General features: G+C 47.2%; 2 protein-coding genes and 1 long non-coding RNA gene across 3 annotated transcripts; 1 reads left to right on the plus strand and 2 right to left on the minus strand.

Annotated features, from left to right (window-relative positions):
• Positions 1-221: 221 nt before the first annotated feature.
• Positions 222-1,188, minus strand: LOC111949065. The gene is made up of 2 exons (XR_002875087.1): positions 851-1,188; positions 222-770 (listed from the first exon to the last, which is right to left on the minus strand). It is a non-coding gene; the product is annotated as an uncharacterized LOC111949065 (long non-coding RNA).
• LOC111949064 lies at positions 1,188-12,980 on the plus strand. Its single transcript, XM_023965197.1, has 3 exons — positions 1,188-2,670; positions 8,214-8,819; positions 11,628-12,980. Exons 1-2 carry the CDS (start codon positions 1,753-1,755, stop codon positions 8,742-8,744), a joined length of 1,449 nt encoding a protein of 482 aa, XP_023820965.1. The 5' UTR covers positions 1,188-1,752; the 3' UTR covers positions 8,745-8,819; positions 11,628-12,980.
• A 3,209-nt stretch (positions 12,981-16,189) lies between these two features.
• Positions 16,190-21,295, minus strand: LOC101166747 (protein-lysine 6-oxidase). The gene is made up of 7 exons (XM_004079531.4): positions 20,034-21,295; positions 19,108-19,216; positions 18,644-18,781; positions 18,408-18,564; positions 17,392-17,487; positions 17,196-17,311; positions 16,190-17,034 (listed from the first exon to the last, which is right to left on the minus strand). The coding sequence occupies exons 1-7, from the start codon at positions 20,782-20,784 to the stop codon at positions 17,028-17,030; spliced, it is 1,374 nt and encodes a 457-aa protein (XP_004079579.2). The 5' UTR covers positions 20,785-21,295; the 3' UTR covers positions 16,190-17,027.
• Positions 21,296-22,508: the final 1,213 nt, after the last annotated feature.

Genomic DNA, 22,508 nt, shown 5'->3' on the forward strand with positions numbered 1-22,508 from the left:
AATGAAAGTAGGTGGGGCCTGCTGGCCCCTACGTCCAACTTTCAAAATGTTTGATTGACAATTTTCATGTAGCCTGCTTCTAAGTGGTAGGGGCGTGGCATTCCAACAAGCCCAGTCCTGATTGATGATGGTGGTTACCATAGAAACGCAAACTGACTTGGACCAATCACTGCTTACGGACGACGTCTGGCTTCAACATGGCGGCGTCCTTAATTCAGAAAGATGATGACTGATTTGACTTTATTTGGTTGGAGCCGGACTAAACCATTTTCTGGTGGTGGGGGTCACAGTCACTCAGTCCAATTCTCAGAAACATTGAATGTTTTGAACACAATAACAATCCAGAGTTAACAGTGCTGGATGAAAGAACGCTTGTGAAGATAATGACTGGTTTCTTTAAAGTGAGTGACAGCAGTAAATGAGAGCAGCACTTAGAAACTGTTGGAAGGTTTGTCTCCCTCTGTGAGCACATCAAACATGCCAAAACTCCTTCAAGTGACTCTTTAATCTTTAACAAATGTTTTCTTTCCTTCAAGATAAGTCAGTCCATCTGTGTTTTATCTGCAACGATCCATCCGCATAGCCGTTGATGAACTTTACATCCTCCTCCTTCGATTCCCTTCATCTTCCTCTGCGGTCGTCCTGGTGGGGTTTTTTTTAAGCGCCCATTGTTTTCAAGGCTGTTTTCTGTGAAAACAAACTGTCTCTCGTCACGGAGAATCCAGACTTCAGCTTCATCCTGCTTCGTTCGTGTGTCATCCTTTGCTTATCTGCAGGGAGAGAAGAGGTTGAGAAGCAGACGATGACACGTGTGGGCTGAACAGGAGCGTCTCTCCGCCAGCAGACTGACGTTCAGCTCAGCTATGCGGTGAAATCCACGCAGGTCACGACAGGAAAACGCCGAGAACAGAGAAGAAACTTGGGGATGCCCCGTTTACTTTAGTCAGTTCAGTTCAGTTTTTTGGGCTATAATAAAATTGAACTGAAACTTGTCGTCCTCGTACGTCACTCACTCAGAGGTCTCGCTTGTCTCAGTTTGTGGGAGACCACACCTCCCGTAGTGTTCCTCCTTCTCCCCTCCCTTTCGCTCAGACTGTGGCCAAGGAATCTCAGGCAGCATTTAATTGCAGAGCGCAACGGATTTTGTTGGGCTAATGAGCTCGGCACCAGCGCTGAGACGGTTTACGCACTGCCCGAGAAAGAGGAAACCCCATGGAGTGGGTCAGCGGAGGAGCCTGACGGAGCAGCTGGATTCCAGCTGCTGCTGGGCGGGGAAGGACGCCTCAGATCCAGATTCCAGGTACCGCCGGCGGCGTGAGAGCTTTTCCAAGAGAAGAAAAGAGGAGAGGAGAGGGGAGGAGACGGGAAATCCAGCGTCGGAGAAGGAGAGACTGAACGCCTGCAGCAGAAGAGACGGAGGGGACGATGAGGGGAGGTGGGGTGGGGGTGGGGGTGGGGGGGCATGAAGGAAAGACGGCCACGGGGTGAGGAACAAGAGAGGGGAAGAAAAAGTTAGAAGAAAGAAAAAGGAAGTGATTACGCACGCAAAGAAGGAAGAAGAAGGGAAACAACAGACAGGAAGGAAGGGGAGGGAGAAGTCCAGGGTGAAAAAAAAGAGTTGGAGAAAAGTTTTCTTGTGGGGAGGCGCAGATGAGGAAACCAGAAGGAGTGAATGACTGGGCTGGAGGGAGCTGGGACGGGAACAAACCACTTCTTTTCTGAGACCTTCCCATTTTTTGGGCTGCGTTGGACATGTACACGGACGGCTCCCAGACGCTGGGACACCACCGATTTCTCCAGCGGGCCCACCCCCCCTGCCCAAGCCAGCACCGCATCTCCTGTGAGCAGCTGTACGGCTGTCACTCCGCCGGACGCCCGCCAGCGTCCGCCCCACGCCTGGACTGCAGGAGAGACGTCCGAGCTCCTCAGGTCAGGGACGGCGGTCAGCGCAGCCCACAAAGGAGGCCTGTGTTTGCGGGGCCCGGCCCCTGGAGCCACCCAGACGACTGGAGCCAGACATGCGCCTGGGAACTGAACCCGGCCCTGTGGAGCTGCCCGGCACAGCCCACAAGGAGACACTGCTCCTCTGTGAGCCAACACTGTGGCTGTGTGAGCAGCTACAACGGGGGACCCGCCCTCCACAGCGGGATACCACACCCACTTCCCCATCTTCAGGTCAAAGGTCATGGGCACAGGCGTAGAAGGACCATCAGGTATCTGGCCTTGGACGAAGAAGAAGGCTGTGGATGTTCTTCTGGAAGCTACCAGGTGGATCCGGTTCCTTCTAACATGGCAAACGGGCACTGTGGACCGGAGGCCGTGTTCTTCCAGGGAGGGGCGCACAGAGATAACCATCAGGAGCCTGAAAGGCTGTACGTTTCTTTAAAGGAGGGTTGCAGTAGCTGTGAGGGTCCTCATGAATGCTTCTTCCCCACTGAGGTCCCACAGAAGCATTTGAACCACAGCAGAAGACAGGGAACCTGCAACCTTCCCTCAGGTGTCCCCCGCTCAGAGACGTCCACCTCTCCACACATCTGCCAGCGTCAGCCGTCTGAGGAGACGAGGCAGAGGAGGAGGAAGCCTACAGTTAGGGATCAGATCCGGCAAGTGGTGACAGATCTGGAGGACGTGCTGGGGGGGTTGAAGCAAGTTCACGTGGAGATGAAAGAGGTAGGAGGTCTATAATTAGAGCTATTTACTCTCTAGGTGCACATCACTCATATTATCATGCCAGACGCTCTACACCCTGATCCGTCCTCCTGATCCTGCTGAGACGATGACGTGAGGAGAGGAGAGGAGGGGAGGGGAGGGGACTTCCTGTGTGTTCACGCGTGTCTGTGTGTCTTTCAAAGTGTTCATGTGTGTTCAGAAGAGTTTCTGTGTGTTCATGTTTACATTTATGAGTGCTTTCCTTTTTGTGTTCACGTGTGTTGTTCTGTGTATGTTGTGTGCATGTGTATGTTATGTGTGTGTGTTGTGTGCGTGTTTTCTGTGTTTGTTGTGTGCGTGTGCTGTATGTGTGTTGTGTGTGTGTGTTGTGTGCGTGTGTTGTGTGCATGTGTTGTGTGTGTGTGTGCGTGTTTTTTGTCTTTGATGTGTGCGTGTGTTGTGTGCATGTGTTGTGTGTGTTGTGTGTGTGTGCGTGTTTTCTGTGTTTGTTGTGTGCGTGTGTTTTGTGTGTTGTGTGCGTGTGTTGTGTGTGTTGTGTGCGCGTGTGTTGTGTGTGTGTTGTGTGCGTGTTGTGTGCGTGTGTTGTGTGCGTGTGTTGTGTGTGTGTGCGTGTTTTCTGTGTTTGTTGTGTGCGTGTGTTGTGTGTGTGTTGTGTGTGTGTTGTGTGCGCGTGTGTTGTGTGCGTGTGTGTTGTGTGTGTGTTGTGTGCGTGTGTGTTGTGTGTGTGTGTGTGTTGTGTGCGTGTGTGTTGTGTGTGTGTTTTGAGTGTGTTGTGTGTGTGTTGTGTGTGTGTGTGTTGTGTGTGTTTTATGAGTGTGTTGTGTGTGTGTGTTTTGTGTGTGTGTTGTGTGTGTGTTTTGAGTGTGTTGTGTGTGTTGTGTTGTGTGTGGTGTGTGTGTGTGTGGTGTGGGTGTTGTGTGTTGTGTGCGTGTGTTGTGTGCATGTGTTGTGTGTGTGTGTGCGTGTTTTTTGTGTTTGTTGTGTGCCTGTGTTGTCTTTGTTGTGTGCGTGAGTTGTGTGCATGTGTTGTGTGTGTTGTGTGTGTGTGCGTGTTTTCTGTGTTTGTTGTGTGCGTGTGTTTTGTGTGTTGTGTGCGTGTGTGTGTTGTGTGTTTTGAGTATGTTGTGTGTGTGTTGTGTTGTGTGTGTTTTGTGTGTGTGTTTTGAGTGTGTTGTGTGTGTGTTGTGTGTGTGGTGTGTGTGTGTGTGGTGTGTGTTGTGTGCGTGTGTTGTGTGCATGTGTTGTGTGTGTGTTGTGTGTGTGTTGTGTGTCTCCTGGATCTCTGGTCAGACGTTCTCCTCTGACCTTCCTGCTGGAACTCGTCCAGCTTGTTTTTCCTTCAGCACTTCGTTCTGCTTAAAGCCGTAAATAAACGTTCATTTCTTGCATGTGTTGTGTGTGTGTGCGTGTTTTCTGTGTTTGTTGTGTGCGTGTGTTGTCTTTGTTGTGTGCGTGTGTTGTGTGTGTTGTGTGCGTGTGTTGTGTGTGTTTTGTGTGTGTGTTGTATGTGTGTTGTGTGTGTGTTGTGTGCGTGTGCGTGTGTTGTGTGCGTGTGTTGTGTGTGTGTTGTGTGCGCGTTTGTTGCATGTGTGTTTTGTGTGTGTTGTGTGCGTGTGTTGTGTGTGTGTTGTGTGTGTGTTGTATGTGTGTTGTGCATGTGTTGTGTGTGTGTGCGTGTGTTGTGTGCGTGTGTTGTGTGTGTGTTGTGTGCGCGTTTGTTGCATGTGTGTTTTGTGTGTGTTGTGTGCGTGTGTTGTGTGTGTGTTGTGTGTGTGTTGTATGTGTGTTGTGCATGTGTTGTGTGTGTGTGCGTGTGTTGTGTGTGTGTTGTGTGCGCGTGTGTTGTGTGTGTGTGTTTTGTGCGTGTGTGTTGTGTGTGTGTTGTGTGTGTGGTGTGTGTGTTGTGTGTTTTGAGTGTGTTGTGTGTGTGTTGTGTTGTGTGTGTTGTGTGTGTGTGTTGTGTGTGTGTGTGTGTGTGTTGTGTGTTGTGAGTGTGTTGTGTGTGTGTGTTTGTGTGTTGTGTGTGTTGTGTGTTATGAGTGTGTGTGTTGTGTGATGTGAATGTGTTGTGTGTGTGTGTTGTGTGTGTGTGTTGTGTGTGTTGTGTGTTGTGAGTGTGTTGTGTGTTGTGAGTGTGTTGTGTGTTGTGTGTGTGTTGTGAGTGTGTTGTGTGTTGTGTGTGTGTTGTGTGTTGTGTGTGTGTTGTGTGTTGTGAGTGTGTTGTGTGTTGTGTGTTGTGTGTGTGTTGTGAGTGTGTTGTGTGTGTTGTGTGTTGTGAGGGTGTTGTGTGTTGTGTGTGTGTTGTGTGTTGTGAGTGTGTTGTGTGTTGTGTGTGTGTTGTGTGTTGTGAGTGTGTTGTGTGTGTGTTGTGTGTGTGTTGTGAGTGTGTTGTGTGTTGTGAGTGTGTTGTGTGTGTGTTGTGTGTGTGTTGTGTGTCTGTTGTGTGTTGTGAGTGTGTTGTGTGTTGTGTGTGTGTTGTGTGTTCTGAGTGTGTTGTGTGTGTGTTGTGTGTGTGTTGTGTGTTGTGAGTGTGTTGTGTGTTGTGTGTGTGTTGTGAGTGTGTTGTGTGTTGTGTGTGTGTTGTGTGTGTGTTGTGTGTTGTGAGTGTGTTGTGTGTTGTGTGTGTGTGTGCTGACTCATCACTGGGATCCTCTCGTCGTCGTCTCCTGGATCTCTGGTCAGACGTTCTCCTCTGACCTTCCTGCTGGAACTCGTCCAGCTTGTTTTTCCTTCAGCACTTCGTTCTGCTTAAAGCCGTAAATAAACGTTCATTTCTTGCATGTGTTGTGTGTGTGTGCGTGTTTTCTGTGTTTGTTGTGTGCGTGTGTTGTCTTTGTTGTGTGCGTGTGTTGTGTGTGTTGTGTGCGTGTGTTGTGTGTGTTTTGTGTGTGTGTTGTATGTGTGTTGTGTGTGTGTTGTGTGCGTGTGCGTGTGTTGTGTGCGTGTGTTGTGTGTGTGTTGTGTGCGCGTTTGTTGCATGTGTGTTTTGTGTGTGTTGTGTGCGTGTGTTGTGTGTGTGTTGTGTGTGTGTTGTATGTGTGTTGTGCATGTGTTGTGTGTGTGTGCGTGTGTTGTGTGCGTGTGTTGTGTGTGTGTTGTGTGCGCGTTTGTTGCATGTGTGTTTTGTGTGTGTTGTGTGCGTGTGTTGTGTGTGTGTTGTGTGTGTGTTGTATGTGTGTTGTGCATGTGTTGTGTGTGTGTGCGTGTGTTGTGTGTGTGTTGTGTGCGCGTGTGTTGTGTGTGTGTGTTTTGTGCGTGTGTGTTGTGTGTGTGTTGTGTGTGTGGTGTGTGTGTTGTGTGTTTTGAGTGTGTTGTGTGTGTGTTGTGTTGTGTGTGTTGTGTGTGTGTGTTGTGTGTGTGTGTGTGTTGTGTGTTGTGAGTGTGTTGTGTGTGTGTGTTTGTGTGTTGTGTGTGTTGTGTGTTATGAGTGTGTGTGTTGTGTGATGTGAATGTGTTGTGTGTGTGTGTTGTGTGTGTGTGTTGTGTGTGTTGTGTGTTGTGAGTGTGTTGTGTGTTGTGAGTGTGTTGTGTGTTGTGTGTGTGTTGTGAGTGTGTTGTGTGTTGTGTGTGTGTTGTGTGTTGTGTGTGTGTTGTGTGTTGTGAGTGTGTTGTGTGTTGTGTGTTGTGTGTGTGTTGTGAGTGTGTTGTGTGTGTTGTGTGTTGTGAGGGTGTTGTGTGTTGTGTGTGTGTTGTGTGTTGTGAGTGTGTTGTGTGTTGTGTGTGTGTTGTGTGTTGTGAGTGTGTTGTGTGTGTGTTGTGTGTGTGTTGTGAGTGTGTTGTGTGTTGTGAGTGTGTTGTGTGTGTGTTGTGTGTGTGTTGTGTGTCTGTTGTGTGTTGTGAGTGTGTTGTGTGTTGTGTGTGTGTTGTGTGTTCTGAGTGTGTTGTGTGTGTGTTGTGTGTGTGTTGTGTGTTGTGAGTGTGTTGTGTGTTGTGTGTGTGTTGTGAGTGTGTTGTGTGTTGTGTGTGTGTTGTGTGTGTGTTGTGTGTTGTGAGTGTGTTGTGTGTTGTGTGTGTGTGTGCTGACTCATCACTGGGATCCTCTCGTCGTCGTCTCCTGGATCTCTGGTCAGACGTTCTCCTCTGACCTTCCTGCTGGAACTCGTCCAGCTTGTTTTTCCTTCAGCACTTCGTTCTGCTTAAAGCCGTAAATAAACGTTCATTTCTGGAAAGAATCTGCTCCTTAAATGAGAGTTCAGACATTCTGAGGTCAAACAGGTGAGGAAATTATTAATTGGAGCAATTAGAGGAAATATTGATCATCATTTCTAGAAGACGACGTATTAAAACCTGTAGAGGAAATATAAATACCTCTGAATTTGCTCAGGATAATCAGTATATTTAAGAGAATTTCAATGGTCTTAGGTTTGATCACTGACATCTTAGAACTGGAGAACTGTACATACTGACTCCTCCCCCATGGCGTTCCAACCAGGAAGTGGCTCAAAGAAGCCAAAATGCCACAGACCCTATAGAGAAATAAACAGCGGTTACTCCGTCATTCTATTGGTCAGTAGAAACATTCTTGCTCTGATACCTTTTTTAACAACCGTTTCCTCTTATTTTTCATGATATTCTTTCTGTTGTTCAAATTATTCAAGTTATAAACGGACCAATCAGATGTCTCCGTTACAGTAGGTGGAGCCTGCTGGCCCCCACTGTTCAAAACGTTTAACAGATGTCATGTAGGCCTGCTTTCAAGTGGTAGGGGTGTGGCCTTCCAACAAGCTCCCCCTTGATTGTTGAGAGTGGTTTCCATAGAAACTCAGACGGACTTGGACCAATCACTGCTTACTGACCTTGTCTGGCTCCAACATGGCGAAAAAATGAACTGAATTGACCTGATTTGGTTGGAGCCAGGGGCAAACCATTTTCTGTGTGTGTGTGTGTGGGGGGGGGGGGGGGGGGGGTGAAACTCCAGTTCTCTGTTTTAGTCAGTTGGTTTGACCCTAAACTTTATCAGTTAGTGTTGCTTGTAGAATAGTAACCGACTACAGACTTATGGTCAGACTAGGATTTAATTTGGCGGTTGAGGAACAGCCTGCATTTGGAGGACTTCCTGTTGCACTTCCTGTTTGGAACAGTAGCCTTCTCCTTATTTTAGTTAAAACTATCAAAATGTGGCAGTCGTTATTTTCAGTGCAACAATCCAAGAGGTGTGTTTAACAGTGCGGAAAAAGGTTGGAAGGTTCGGCTGTGAATCGGCTGCATCGGACGCTCCTGCTGAGAGGCCATGCTGCAGTAGGCGGAGCCCACGTTTAGCTCCGCCTTCTTCTGCATACTGCAGCCAGGGGTAGTTTCTCCCGCCTGCTGCTAATCCCATTTGGTGGCTAAGTGAACGTGCTCTGCAGGCAGTTCAGCAGTCGACAAACCTCCACTTTGCAGTTTCTCATGACTGCATCAAATCTCATCATCGGATTATTTCCCTGTTTGCTTTCCCAGAATTCTGTGGTTTGGGTTCAGGTTGGATTTTTCTCTTTGTGGTGAAAGTGTTCTGTAGGAATGTAGGGTTCATCGTTGACGGGGTGTTTTCCTTCCTCCTCCAGGTGGTGGAGCAGATAGATCGTCTCACAGCGGACATCCGCCTGGAGGGGGAGGCGCCGGGCGTCACCTGGGGGTCGTCCGATCACCTTCATGACCCTGCTCCTTTAGGAGACCTGAGAGTCGCACTGATGGCCAATCAGGAACCTGCTACAGGTCAGGGCCCCCAAGCCAACGGCGAGGACCGCGTCCTCCTCAGAACAAACGCTCCCTCCCCCGTCCACATGGCTTCAGTGGTCAAAACCAACAGCTTCGTCCCCCCCGGCCTCAATAAGGACTCGAGTCAAGAAAAGCTGCTCAGTATGAACGGACACCTGCCTCATCTGAACCTGAAGCGGGCCCCCAACCACACTGAACCCCCCCCAACCCTGGACCCAAAGGTCATCATCGAGAACAGCCCCTCCAATCCCCAAACTCAGAAGCCCCCACCTTATCCCCAGAACGGCAGATGTGGGAAGGGCCCCCACCCACAAACCCGGCCTGTGAAGACCCCTGCCCACCCTGTAAAAGGACGCCAGAGCACCAGCAAGGTGTAGGTGGGGGGGGCCTGAAACCTGAGGCTCTTCTGTGACGGGTGGAGGTCGGCGGGGACCCGGCGGGGGCGTCTGTCAGTAAGTGACGCTGGTCCTGATGCTTCTGCGATGACGTCGGCTGTGTTTACTGGCAGCTCGGTTCAAAGCCAGAAAACGAGCTGCAGCATGCGCCGCGGGGGGGGGGGGGGGGGGGGGGGGGGGGGTTGTTTGATGTGCGTGTCTGTGTGTGGGCAGCAGTGCAGGGGAGGGGAGGGGTGGGGGGTTCTGTTTTGGTTGATATCATGCTTTCCCAGCTCTCTCCACTCCGTGTATGGAGCAATAATTATGCCGTCACGTTACACACGAAAAAATATGTTTGCGTTTGCAGGACAAATGTTTCTGCAGGCGGTGTGTCTGCTCTCTCTTTTCTACCTTTTATTTTTTTAGTTTAGGGTGAAGAAGCTGTTTGATGGCAGCTATCTCACGCTAAACTGAAACCTAACTGAAAACATTTGTTTTGCAAACACAAAAATATTTTTTGAAAGCAAAAAAAAAAATTTGAGGAAAAAAACGTTTTTGAAAATAAAAAACAAAAATTTGAAAGCAAATATTTAATATTTTAATTTGCAACTTAGAAAGTTTTGTGTGCAACGTGGTGGCATAAATATCCCTCCATACAGCGTCTGTCCTGTCAGTGATGCTCCACATGTGGATGTAATCAGAGGCGGAGGGAAAACTTCCCTCCTGACTGAACAGTTTTCCTTTCACCAGTCCGGTGAGGAATTCTGTGTCGGGAAAAGGGAAAAGCAACGTTAGGAGCTGCATTTGTTCCTCTGAAAGTGTGCTTGAAGAGCCTCGCTCTGCGTCTCTGTGGCACTTTCACTTTGATGGATGTGAAGCTAGAACTTTGATGCTTTTTTGTAAACGCTGTAACGTGAAGGGAGGTGGAACAAAGTTCTGCTGCTTTTGGCAAAGAGAAGACGCCGCTGCAGCTTCTGGAGGATGCGGTTGATGCTGCAGCCTCCCTCTCATCGTTAATAGTTCCAGCCTTAATAGACGAAAAGAGCCCCTGCAGCAGAGGCGGGAACTGGAACAGCCCCTCCGACGTGCCCCCCTCTGTAGGTGCTGCAGAGACATGTGTGAGAGTTTAGGGCCTCCCTCTTGTGCAGAAAATGCGTAACTGCAGTCTATTTTTCTGGGCCCTGTGCGTTGGGTAAGCGCAGTCTGGTTTTAATAATAAAACCCCCTCAGCCACGTGCCAGAGCCCAGTGAAGCAGACCCTCGGTACGTCTGCGTCCACCATAAACTGCTGCAGGAGCAGGCGCGCTTCCAAGGTGGGAGCTTCTGGATGATGCTGGCAGGCGCCGGAGGTGCATCTGAATGAGCCGTTTAATGAACTGCAATGACGGAGTTTCTGTTCAGCCTCCATGTTGTTGGTATTTGAAAGGCTTGAATCGTTTCAATGAGTCCCTCAGAGCCCAGGGTCAATGTTAGAAGGACCAGCATTGCTAAGCAACCCAGAGGCGCACTGCAAGCTGTCCCCCATGCCCTGCTTGAGTCACCAAAAAAGGTTTCACGTTTACGTGTTTAAACTTATGTTACGTGTTTAAACTTAAAAACGTATATAGATTTGAATGCAACCTTTCCCTCTAAAAAGGTCATTTTGGTCCAGTTCCTAACCCAAAGGCAGAAAAAATACAGCTTTTTGTGGTCATTGAGCCTTTCGTTTATAAAATGTAACTTTTAAATTCTGACAATATTTCAATTATAACAATCATCTAATTTTCTTTATGTAACAATTGAAACTTTTTCACCAGTTCTTTTCAAAATAAAATATCCTCTGAGTCAGATCACATCCTCCTGCAGCAACAGAGATGCAAGAAAGCCAATCATGACATTTTCAGTCAGTATGACTTATTCATTCTTTTTCTCCTTTTATAGAACACAAACATGATAAAGTTGGTGTAGAAACCAATAAAAACATCAAAATAAAACTATGCAGCAAATATCCCAAAGGGGGGAAGAAGTAAAAGTCGTATAAAATGCCCTAAAACAGACATATTAGCAGTCCACCCACTTTCAGTACCGTTCTCTGTTCAGTTACAGATACACATAGACACACATAGAACTACACACAAACACACACCTGGAAACACACACTTGTCATATTTAAGCACTTGTTTGGTTCCTTTCAAATCTTATTCCCAAACACACCCAAGTTTAATTTTCCTAAAGATTGACAGATATATCACAGTTAATTTGTATTTTATAAATGTACACATTTACCAATAATCATATTTCTGTATTTGTTCTTGAAGTCTTTTGTGTTTGGACCCAACATTTGATTCTACGAACCAAAGGAATGTTATAAAAGGGATTTCAAATCATTCCACTTTCAGTTTTAATCATGTAGTATAATTATGTAGAATTATTATATAACTTCAGAGCCTGAAGGGACGGTCTGCACGTCCAGCCAGCCTGATCTTGTGTCTACATCTGCAGAATCTGCAGGTTTGTCTGATCCAAAGCGTTGACCGTCCTCTCCTCAGGCTGCGTTTTATGGGGCTGGATGATTTCATGATGAGGGAGGTTCTTTGGTTAAAGATGAAAACTTCAGGAATCCCACAGACACACACATACATTTGATGTTAAGTCTGATGCAAACCTTCCCGCTCGGGCTGTGGAGGCGTCAAGATTTCTGCAGAGACTGACAGAAAAATCCGAAAAAACAAGCTTTTCTATGCAGGTCTGACTCACAACTCAGACATCATGACTCACAAGGATACACAAGCTCTCCCTCTGTTTCCATCACTGAGGGACGACACAGGAGGGAGCCTTCTGCAAACACGTCTTGTTGAGTGAGTCGTCTGAATTACAGTCATCTTTCTCTGTTTTCTGCATTTCCAGCAGGAGCAGACGGAGGCAGACCAAAGCAGCACTGAAGGGGGGGGGGGCGGTTGAAGAACCCAGAGCTGACCTGCCATCGAGCATCACCAGGGAATGCAAGTGTGAAGGCAAGCTAGAGGATCCGGTCAAGGTGTAAGCTGCTGAGAGGAGGAAGGAGTGAGCGGGTACAACCACAAACAGCAACATAAGCATCATTTTTCGCAACAGTGAAGATTTTTTTATCCCAAAAATGACTATTTTTTTAACAGATTTTACCAAACCGTGTAAAGTTCAGCAAAGATATATTTTTGTACGAGTGTTTGAACGTATGAGGAGGGAAGGAAAGAAGAGACGAAGAGCTGCGACTCTTTGAACTCTGTTTGATGCTCAGATGATCCTAAATGTCCCGCTTTTCTCAGTAAATACAGACGTGAGCGGCGTTTCGTGTGAGGGGGGAGTGGAAGCTGTTGCTCAGCAGATCCACAGGGTCCGTGTGTGGTCTGACTCAGCCAGCGTCTGTGTTTGTTTAAATCTTGTCTAAGAATGTCGCCGCTCTCTGCTTTGACCAAAACCCCCTCCCCGTTTCTTCGCAGATCCTTCCCCCCTTCGTCATGACAGACAGAGGCAGAACTGCCCGTCACGTTCATGGTTGTCTGTTGTCCTCACAAATATCAAACCACAACGGGGACCAATCAGAATCTTGTCATTTGAACAAACCAAATAAAAACATGACTAAAAAGGAGATCTTGGAGCAGTCAGTGTGACCTTTAGGCCTCTGGGGAGTCTTAACATGAGGCCGGGGGGCAGACATTTGTGGAGCTGCAGTCATTACAGTTTCTGTGATGTTCCGAGTGAATTCCCACAGACAAAACCTCGCCTTACGTAACCGTTTTTGGTGCCCAGATGCAGACTCCAAGCAGGAGGCCTCCAGGTGAGGAACCCAACGTTCTCCGTTTGCTGGGGCAGAGGGGGCAGGGAAGGGCCAACCCAGGATGGGTTCGAGTCTGAACACACAGAAAAGACAGAAGAAAGAGGTGGAGCAGAGCAGGAGGCAGGACGTGCAGGAACAAGCCACTGAAGTCTGCGTCCTAATGAATGTAATGCAGGTGTGGCGATCAATCACAGCAGAGTTAAGAACAGGAAGCAAACAAAAACGCACAAAAGAACAAGCTCCTTCCTGCAGAACAGAGGAGGAAGTCTGACAAAAGGATGCTAGACAAACACCGCCAGGCAGAGAGCAGGACGGCCTTTGGTCTGTTTCTCTAAAAGTTTGACTCTGAACAAAAACAAAAGTCAGAAAACCGCTGAGTTGCACAATCCTGTTGGATACGTTTCAGATACAAGATTTCAATAAAGTTTTATGATGCAGCGGCAGCTGGGTATTAATGTTCTTCAGTTCAGCAGGCCTGAGCTGGTGCTGGGGGGGCGACTGCACCGTGAAGCACTTTCTGTCACAAACGTTCACTCCTGAAATCCTCCTGGACCGGGATTCTCTCCAGGTTCTCCATCAGGAACAGTGATTGTTCTTTTGAACGGGCTTCAGAGGAAGAATCCAGTTTGTCTTCTTTGGTACTTTTTCTTTTTGGCCCGTTTGAATTACTGCATCATTCTTAGTACTCTGATGCTGCTGCAGTTCCTTAACTGCTGCTGCAGCTGGTGGGGGTGGGGTGGGGGTGGGGGGCAGCATTTGCTTCAATCCAAACTCAAATCCCTCGATTAAACATCAGATTTTAGTTTGGATCTGAACAATATTTTTCCAGATATCATCCAACTAAAGCTTTAAGCCTGAGTCCCACCTGTCCTCACAGGTGATTACAGCTGCCTGCAGGTGAGAAATGGTCAAGCCTGTGCAGGACATGCGGTTCACCTGCAGGAAGTATCCAGGTCGTAGACGCTCAGTGAACCCGTAACGGGAAAATGCTCATTTCTCTACATTTATGCTGCGGGCGACAGGTCGTAGTGAAAACTTAGACGTCACGTAAGGGTGGAGTAGGTGAGATGCAGGCTTGTCGTACGGACATTTTATTTTTCAACCCACCCAAATCCTGCAGACCATAGAAGGAGCCGTTAGGGCTGTTCACGTGATACGTGCACGCTCCTCGCTGCAGGCTGACTGCTAGAAATCAGACAATCGGAGTGTAGTTTGTGTGGACGTCCTACGGGATCGTACGGCACACTCTGTGCATGCAGGCAGGGGTCGATAACAGGCATAAGATCATCAGAGGAGAGACAGGGTGGTCAGGATCCAGGCGATGGTCGTGGCAGGCAAACAGAGTCAGAAACAGGGTCAGGAGACAGAAGATCAGGTCCAAACATAGAGCCAGGTCTGCAGCATCCAGGACGTGTGGCTAGAACTCTGGAGATGGGAAACAGAGTTCTGACAACGATACACTTACCACACCCACAACAACGGTACCTTCCATCATCAAGGCGTCCCTTGAGGAGGCCTCATGGGAACCGAAAGACATACCTGAGCTCCCGTTAAGATGCAGCCGCTCAACAAGTGTCATTTTCAAAGAATGCCCCTTTGTTTAAACATAAATTATAAATACAATTTAAAAAGCCACTTTTTGTGAGGCAAAATATCTTCCGATTTAAAAAACGGAGTATTCTTGAAATTCAAAAAAAGAAATCAGCAAAGCAATCATTCTGGATGTATGGGAGTCACAACAGAGTTTTTCTAATTACATTTTTGTTATAAAGTGTAGTTTATTTTTATTTTTTATGAAGACATCTCATTAGAAGTCGCAGCAGACATGCCGTCTCAATTCAAGAGGTTTCAGATAAAGCTTTGAGAGTGGAGGCTCTGTCCAGATGAGCAGTAAAGGGGATCAGCGGGATCAGCAGTAAAGGGGTTCACAAACGTGTATGCGTTTGTGAACACTATCTGTTTTGTGTACATGTTGACATGTGGACATTTTTGCAGCTAGCAGGTGTGTTGATAATATTTGAGTGTGTGTGAACAGGCCCCGCCCTTTTTGTACTACATTTGAACCTTACCGTAATGATAAAAAACCAGTAAACTTGTCTGCTCTATGCTGCTTCATGGTCTTATCCCCCTTCCCCTCCTATTATCACCCCCTACCCCCCCTCTCTCTAACGTCCCTCTCTCTTCTTCCCCTCTTTCCTTTTCCGTCCGGTCCAACACCAAAGATTTTCAGACATGTTTGAAATTAATAAAGTTTGGCCTCAATTACAAAAGGGGTTTATTCAGACATACCTTTGGTTTGTCTGAAGATTAATAACCCCTCTTGTTAAAATAAAATATGTCCAACACAAGAGGCCCTCAGCTCTCATCTGTTTGCCCAGCTGTTGGACAGGACAAGTTTAAAAAAAAAAAAAATAAAAAAAATAAGGGGATCAGCGACGCGGGTCAGGATCCCCTCCAAATCCCACCCAGGTGACCGACTGCATGATGCCACCCAGCTTGACACAGAACAGGACAATCGCTAGCATGACTCAGCTGTTTGTCCTCTGGCCACATTTACAACCCTGTTTTTCTTGGTTTTGGGAGAGACCAGAGTGAGGAAGTGGCCCGCTGCGCCACATTCCCGCCCTGGTCTGGACCTGACCCCAGCTCTGGTCAGAATCTCAGCGGGATGACAGATCTGCTGAGGAATTTCTCTCCTCGGTGCCTAAATCAACCTGCAGGGATGCTCTCTTCAGGCGGCGCACGCTCCTCTGTGGCGTTCCTGCAGCCTGTCACGTGGTCCGGCTTTAACCTGCCGACACCAACTGGCACGCACCTGGAGACCCCTCCCTGTTTGGTCTGCACATGGTGTGACCTGCTCCCTCAGCAGCGTACCTACCTGCTCGCTGGGTTTCGTGCCAGCCCTCCTGGTTTCTTTGTCGCTAGTTCTGCAGATGTTTTTGGTTTCTGCCAGTTTCTATAAATCCATCGTTACATTTTCATCCAGAAGGTGAATCACAGATACTTACATGTTTTGTTTCTGCAGCTTTTGCTTTCAGCCGAGGTCTTTTCTGTTTGACATCTGATAAATGTTTTCATCAGGAACGTCACTCGGAGCATTTAACGTCTTTCTTTAATAAACCTCTGCTGCAGGAGGCTGTACAAAATTGTTCTGTGAGCCTTCAGACAGACACAAATGGAAATGGCTTTATGAAAGGTGTGTGGGGGAGGGGGGGCAGTTTCCAGACATTTTTAATAGCATAAACTATCTTTGTGGCTGCAGCTCGTCCAAACACTTTCAGCTGCTCTTAATCTTCATGCTCGTTGGTTTCTGAAGCCGGTTTCCTCTAAATCCTCACATCTGTGGACTTCGTGTTGCATGAACCCAGTGGAGCAGGTTTTCCAGAGGTTTCTGGAGAAGCTGTGGGGGGGGTGAAGGCCTCAAACGAGGTCAACTCCAACGCCAAAGTACAGAAGATTCCGTTTTGTTCACGGTGCAAACATCTTTCAGTGACTCACCGAGGATCTTCTGTGCTGGATTTGGTTGATCTTCTAACTCAGACAGAAGATCCCAGAGCTTGAAGAAAGAGCGTGCACGTTAACATAAATCTGATGATCTGGAGTTCATCTGTCAGTGCTGCAGACCCCCCCCCCCCCCCCCCCCCCCCGTGGCTGGTTTCAGTGGATGTGGCATTTATGTACAAAGTCCTGAGGTCTGGGTCTTCACAGAGGTCTGTCAGCAAACATGCCTTCCTGCCTGCAGGCCCGTCTGCATCTGAGGCCACATCCTGCAAGCTGAAGCTCCTGGTTTCTGTCTGCCGGGATGAGCGGGAACCGGAGCCGAGGATCCGGTTGGCTCTCTGGGAACCAAACGGAAGCTGGTTGTCTTCAGAGGGACTGGCTGGCCTCCACAGCGTCTTTCACTCTGCTCCGCACCCGTTATTCAAACCTCCAGAAGGTTTAGGAGATTGTACTTATGCTGGCAGTCTCAATAGAGCCGTGGGTTCGAATCCCACTTCTGACACCATATGTGACAGGGTTCTTCTTAGCAGTGAAGAAATAAACGAGTGAAACTAGAAACTGCTGCTGGGCTGAGAGGAAAGAGACAAACAAACAACTGAGGCTGGTGTTCAGCCGCTGTCCTGCGACCTGTGACGCTTCTTCTCACATGATAATCTCAGTATTATTAAAGTATATAGTAAGTATATAGTTTCAATAAATTAGGTTTTCATGGAAAGACATTTATGTTAAAAAAAAGCACAAAAATACACATTTATGATTTATAATCAACCATTTTTTTTAATTTTAATGTTACTCGTTCTCTAACAGAAATGATCAGGTGTTAAGAAAATATTCTTTGTTTTAAGACTTTAATGAGAAAAATCAAAAATACAGAACACTTTAGTGTTTAAATTAAATGAAAAAACCCAACCTAGTGGATCAAGAAAACATCAGCAGAACAATCATCTCTCAGAAACCTGCAGCTCCTGATTTAAAAAAAGAAGAAGATTTCAGCCCCTGAAACAGAAGAAATGAAGAGAAATGAATCTAAAACAGATTTTCCTGCTGCCTTTCAGAAGCTCAGAAATCTTCTTTTGTACATTTTCTTCTTAGTTCATCAGTAAAGTTTTCATGCAACATCAAAAGTGTTAAACTAGGACCTAAAATGTTGGCGGTACCTCGTTACTCTGCAGTTGCGGGTCTGGACATAAATTCCTGTGTAGGTGACGTCACATCTCACGATGTTGTTGGAGAAGTCCGACTCCAGAACGTACAGATTAGGATTGACGGTGACCTGAATAGTTCAGCAGAGTTTTAATCCGGAGCGTGAGAAACAGGTGAGAGTGTTCACAAATCCAAACGGCGTGGCGGTACCTTCAGGATGTAGTTTCCTGGGGGGACGTCAGTGATGTCGATCCACTGACAGTCGATGTTGGCGGCGTAAGTGTCATGGCAGCCCGGACTCAGACCCTAAAAACAAGCAAACCTTCTCAGTCAGGGGTTGTCTAAAATTGAAGTCTCTCACCAACAGGTTTCATCTAGAAAAGCTGTTTTTGGAGCCAGAATGGGGTCAGAATCCCCCGGACCCCGAGCAGCAGAGCATCATGAAGGCCTGCTGCCTTCCTGATGACTATCATCCCAAAACCTCACTTTGCAGAGTTTCAGTGGTTTCACAGCAGCACCAATAGCCAGAAAACCCGGACTGAAAGGATTACCTTCTTTGCTCCGGGAAGAACCAACAAGACCACCTGAAATGTGTTTGTTTGAAGGAGTCAGATCCAGTTTGATGTATAGTCTACAACCCAAGAGCCAAGAAATGTCATCCAAATATGTCAGAAACGGAGGAACACTAACATTTGGGATGTTATATTCAATTAAAATATGTCTGTGTCCGAATTCCCGCCCTAACCCCAACTACCACCAAGCTATATAATGCAGCACTATGTAGTGTCGTGAATTTTGAAAGCAATTCGGTCGCCACGCTCACTACTTTTTTTTGTTTTTTTAAACGGCGAATATGACATCACAAAGTTAAAATCTAATGAATATGAGCATTTTGTGACGATCATTTATGAGTCCACTGAGTTCTGAAGATGAAAACGTTGATTGTTTATTAAAAAAAAAACATTTAAATACATTTTTTTTGGCAAACATTGTTCCGATGCAATGCATTGTGGTCTATATCCACTAGTGAGCATCGATGCACGCAGATTTTTCACAGAGACTTCTGGGAAATTTCCAGGGCTCTGGATTTTGGAATTTTTGATTCAGACGGCTCTACAGAATAGCGAAGACACTGTAGGGGTTAGGGTGGGAATTCAGACACAGCCTATGAACTGAAACGCAAACCTGGACCATTTTGGAACAAACCAGGTGTGTCCCTGCCTCACCTGCGTGTGTGTTGTACAGGCGTAGCGCCGCCTGAATCCAGGTTCACAGCCGGTGTCCTCCAGGCAAAAGCTGGCCTTGTGGCCCTCAGCCACCTTCAGCCCGCTGACGACGTCCAGCAGGTCGTAGTTACTGAAGGCGTCCATGCTGTGGAAGTGCCTGCAGAGACGCAAGGATGAGAACTCTGGAGCCCGTCCCTCACGCTCTGAGATGTTCATGTGAAGCAGCAAAAACCCACTGGTGACAACTGTGCCAGTCCCACTGGTGTCGAGGCTTAACAGGGAGGAAGTCTGAGGTTCCTTGGTTCTTCACCTTCTGTGGGAACCGCAGCAGGACCCTGAAGTCGATGTCCCTGACCGTGGGTGCGTAAGCTGACCTTGGTGAACCACAGAGGGAAAGAAACATCAGCTGCAGTGGAAAGATCTGCTGGCCGCAGCTCGCGCTTTTCAACGGAGAACATCATTTTGTTCCACTGAGCTTGATGCTTGTGGGAAAACCAGAGCGGAACCTTTACGCTTTGGCAGGAACTCAAACTAAATTCTGACACATCTCAGCAAAAGGCCAAGCCGGCACACGGACACCGTGTATGGAAAAACCGACATTAGCCAGAGGATTTCAGAACCAAAGAGATGCTTTCTAACGTGTTTCTCCATCCGTGTGAGCTGCAGAGGACGACTCACTCCTGGGGTGGGGGCAGCTCACCTGGACAGGCAGTTCTCCTCGGCTGCACAGCGCAGCGCGTACATCTGCATGCGCTGGACGTAAGCACCTGCCTGGATGGCGTAGGGGTCCGGCACCAGATCGGGCAGTCCTGGAGGGGGTCAAAGGAATGTTTCTCAGGTCTGAACCATGAAACCGAGCAGAGAACATACATGTCACATCCATCGTCTGCAGTCGGGGAGTAAATCTCTGCTGGTTGGCATAACTTCATGGGTTTTATATTCTTTAGTATTTTATTTATCCTTCATCTCCCTTCTGAACTTTCTGAAGCCATCTTATTGATTTGACCATCAGGAAATGAAAGAGAGAAAAGATGAAAGAGATGTAAAACACACTTAAAGTTGCATAAATACTAAAAACAGATGTGCTGAAGTCACAGACAGACTCCACAAACTAAACTTGTAGTTTACATGTGTTTTGTTTAGAAAACTGAGTTAGTCTTGAATGTTTTCCTGTTTTGATGGGAACATCCAGAAAAAGGCTTTTCCTTTAATATTCATGAGAAATGAATGTTTTTAAATACTTTAGGACAGACTTTAACTCACAATAAACACATAAGTGGCGTTAAAATGACCATATTCTGATTTGAATAATTGAATGAAACAAGAATCAGAGTCAGCCATATTCAGCTAATTTAAAAATCTGCTCCGCTGATGATTTTCAAATTTACAGTAATTTAAAACCATTTTCTTGCTGTTTCCTTTATAGAAAAACAGTTTTTATTTACATGTTGGCTATTTTATTGCTGAACCTCTTTTTGTTCCTCTGCTGCAACAAAACTTTCATCTTAAAAGCTTCTTCTGATGTTGAAGCTACTGTCATCATTGGACTAGAATATAGAAAGCTACATTATTCCGTTTATTCTAAAGCCTTTGAGTTGAAGTGTTCCTGCTTGGCGCGGAGCTCACCGTTTTGGAAATACCGTGTCCCGTATCCTCCTGCGCCCGGCGGACGGAGCGCGCGGGCCCCTGACCTGCCCCTGCTGGGGTACAGGTTGTAGAAGACGGAGTTCCGGTGGCTTTTGAAGGGGCTTCGCGGGTCGTCGTTCATCATGTCCTCATCACTGATCTCGTTTGAAAAATCTGCGCTGAGAGCTGGAAAGTGTGCGGGAGGGCCTGCGGGATACGCAGAGGTGTGCGTGTCCATGATCTGCTCTGGATCGGGATCTGGTTCGTTCTCAGCATCCTCTCTGGCTGTTGAACGCAGGGAGCTGTTGGTGGATTCGGTATAAAAAGCACCGAGGCGCTCCACGGATCCTTGAAGGGGTTCCGGCTCTCTGGGCCCAGCGGAACCGGCACTGACGGCTGCGTACCCCCCTTCAGGGGCCAGAGGTCCTGCCACCGTGTGGTCGGTCCTGGTCCTGGACTCAGGCTGCCCGCCTCCCCCGCGCGTCCCTGGGATGTCGCTGCTGGGCATCCTGCTGCTCAGAAAAACCCTCGCTAGAATTCTGGACCGAACCGGACTCTGGAATTCCGATCCAGTGCTCATCAAGCTGTAAACCTGACCGTTGTTCTCCCACTGGATGTGGTGCCGCCAAGGGCCCGCAGTGCGCTGCTGTCCAGAAGTCAGAGAAAGTAGTCCGTGGAAAAAATACCAAATGACCAGAAGGCCTTTTGCCATGACAACCAAATGACGGATCCAGGATCCCGGCAGCTGCATCAACGAGGTGAGACGCTTGTGGCTGCAGCTCTCACGCAGAGCAACATGCCACCTCAGGGGCCTGCAGCTGTGGAGGAGGGCCGCTGCCTCCTCCCGCGCCTTTATGGACCCGGGTCCGGAGTCAGGCCTCTGGAGGAAACTTTTAACCCCCCCGTCACCGAGCTGAAGTTACACAAGCAGTCTGCTGAGTAAACTTTACGCACGGATGTAAAGGGAGACCCCCCACCCCCCCATGAAGCCATTCACTCCTGTGTTTACAGAGAAAAATAAAGAAACATTTGTTACATTTTTGTCTTCAGACACGAGGCTTCAGTAACGTTTCATTTGAAAAAGTTACTCGAAAGAAAATATTTAACTTTGATGAATTCCAAATTGAATGAAGAATTAAATTCACTAAACATTTTTACTGAACCTGGTTCTCATCATTTGACAGCAGTTCTTCGTGTCACCACAGGGGGGCGGTCTGCAGCCACGCTGACACATCCACGGAGATTCCTGCAGGAAAAAAACACGCGTGCGCACACGCACTTTGTTTTTTAATTTAAATATGACATGATTTAACAAACCCAAAGAAACTTAGTCCCATAAAGTTCATTGTATTATATTATATGATGTTATATTATATTATATTAAGTTATATTTATTATATTATATTATATTATATTATATTATATTATATTATATTATATTATATTATATTATATTATATTATATTATATTATATTATATTATATTATATTATATTATATTATATTTTGTCATATTTTATATCATGAAATGAACTTTAGTATAGTTTATTGGGTAAAATAATTCTGTCTATCAGTAATAATCAAAGTCAAAGTCAACTTTATTGTCAATTCTTCACATGCATCACATACAATGAATCGAAATTCCGTTTCTCACTCTCTCGTGTCTGTTCAGGAGAAGAAAAAAAGTATATATATAAAATAAATAAACAAGTAAAAGGAAAGAAAAGATACAATTTACAACATTAGCAATTTGCTATTTAAGTGCGAGTGCACTTAAGGCAGTGTCTGAAGGCAGCGGGGGGGGGGGGGGGTCGTTTGAGCACTGTTCATGGGGGGAGATGGGTGGTGGGTAGGTGGAGAGGGGTGAGGGTGTTTAGCATCCTGATGGCCTGGTGGTGCGGGAGTGGAGGCTCCTGTACCCCCTCCCTGAGGGCAGAAGGCTGAACAGGTTGTGTGCAGGGTGGTGTGCATCCTTGATTATTGCTAGTGCTATGCGGGTGAGGCGGGTGATGTATAAGTCCTGCAGGGAGAGGAGTGGTGTTCCAATGATTCTCCTGGCTGTGTTGACTATGCGCTGCAGGGCTCTCCTGTTGCTGTGTGTACAGCTGCCCCCCCCCCACAGTGATGCAGCTGGAGAGGATGCTCTCGATGGTTCCTCTGTAGAATGTGGTCATGATGGCTGGTGAAGCACCTGATCTTTTTAGTTTCCGCAGGAAGTAGAGACGTTGTTGTCCTTTCTTTGCCAATGATGTGGTGTGGGCGGTCCAGGAGAGGTCCTCACTGATGTGCACCCCCAGGAATTTTGTGCTGCTCACTCTCTCCACAGCAGTACCATCAATGATCAGTGGCAGGTGTGGAGTGTGGCCCCTCTGGAAGTTGACAACAATCTCCTTTGTCTTGCCGACATTTAGCAGGAGGTTATTGTCTCTGCACCATTTTGTCAGCAGATCTACCTCTTCCCTGTAGTGGGTCTCA

The sequence above is a fragment of the Oryzias latipes genome, chromosome 17 (assembly GCF_002234675.1).
Source record: "Oryzias latipes chromosome 17, ASM223467v1".
Classification (NCBI taxonomy): domain Eukaryota; kingdom Metazoa; phylum Chordata; class Actinopteri; order Beloniformes; family Adrianichthyidae; genus Oryzias; species Oryzias latipes.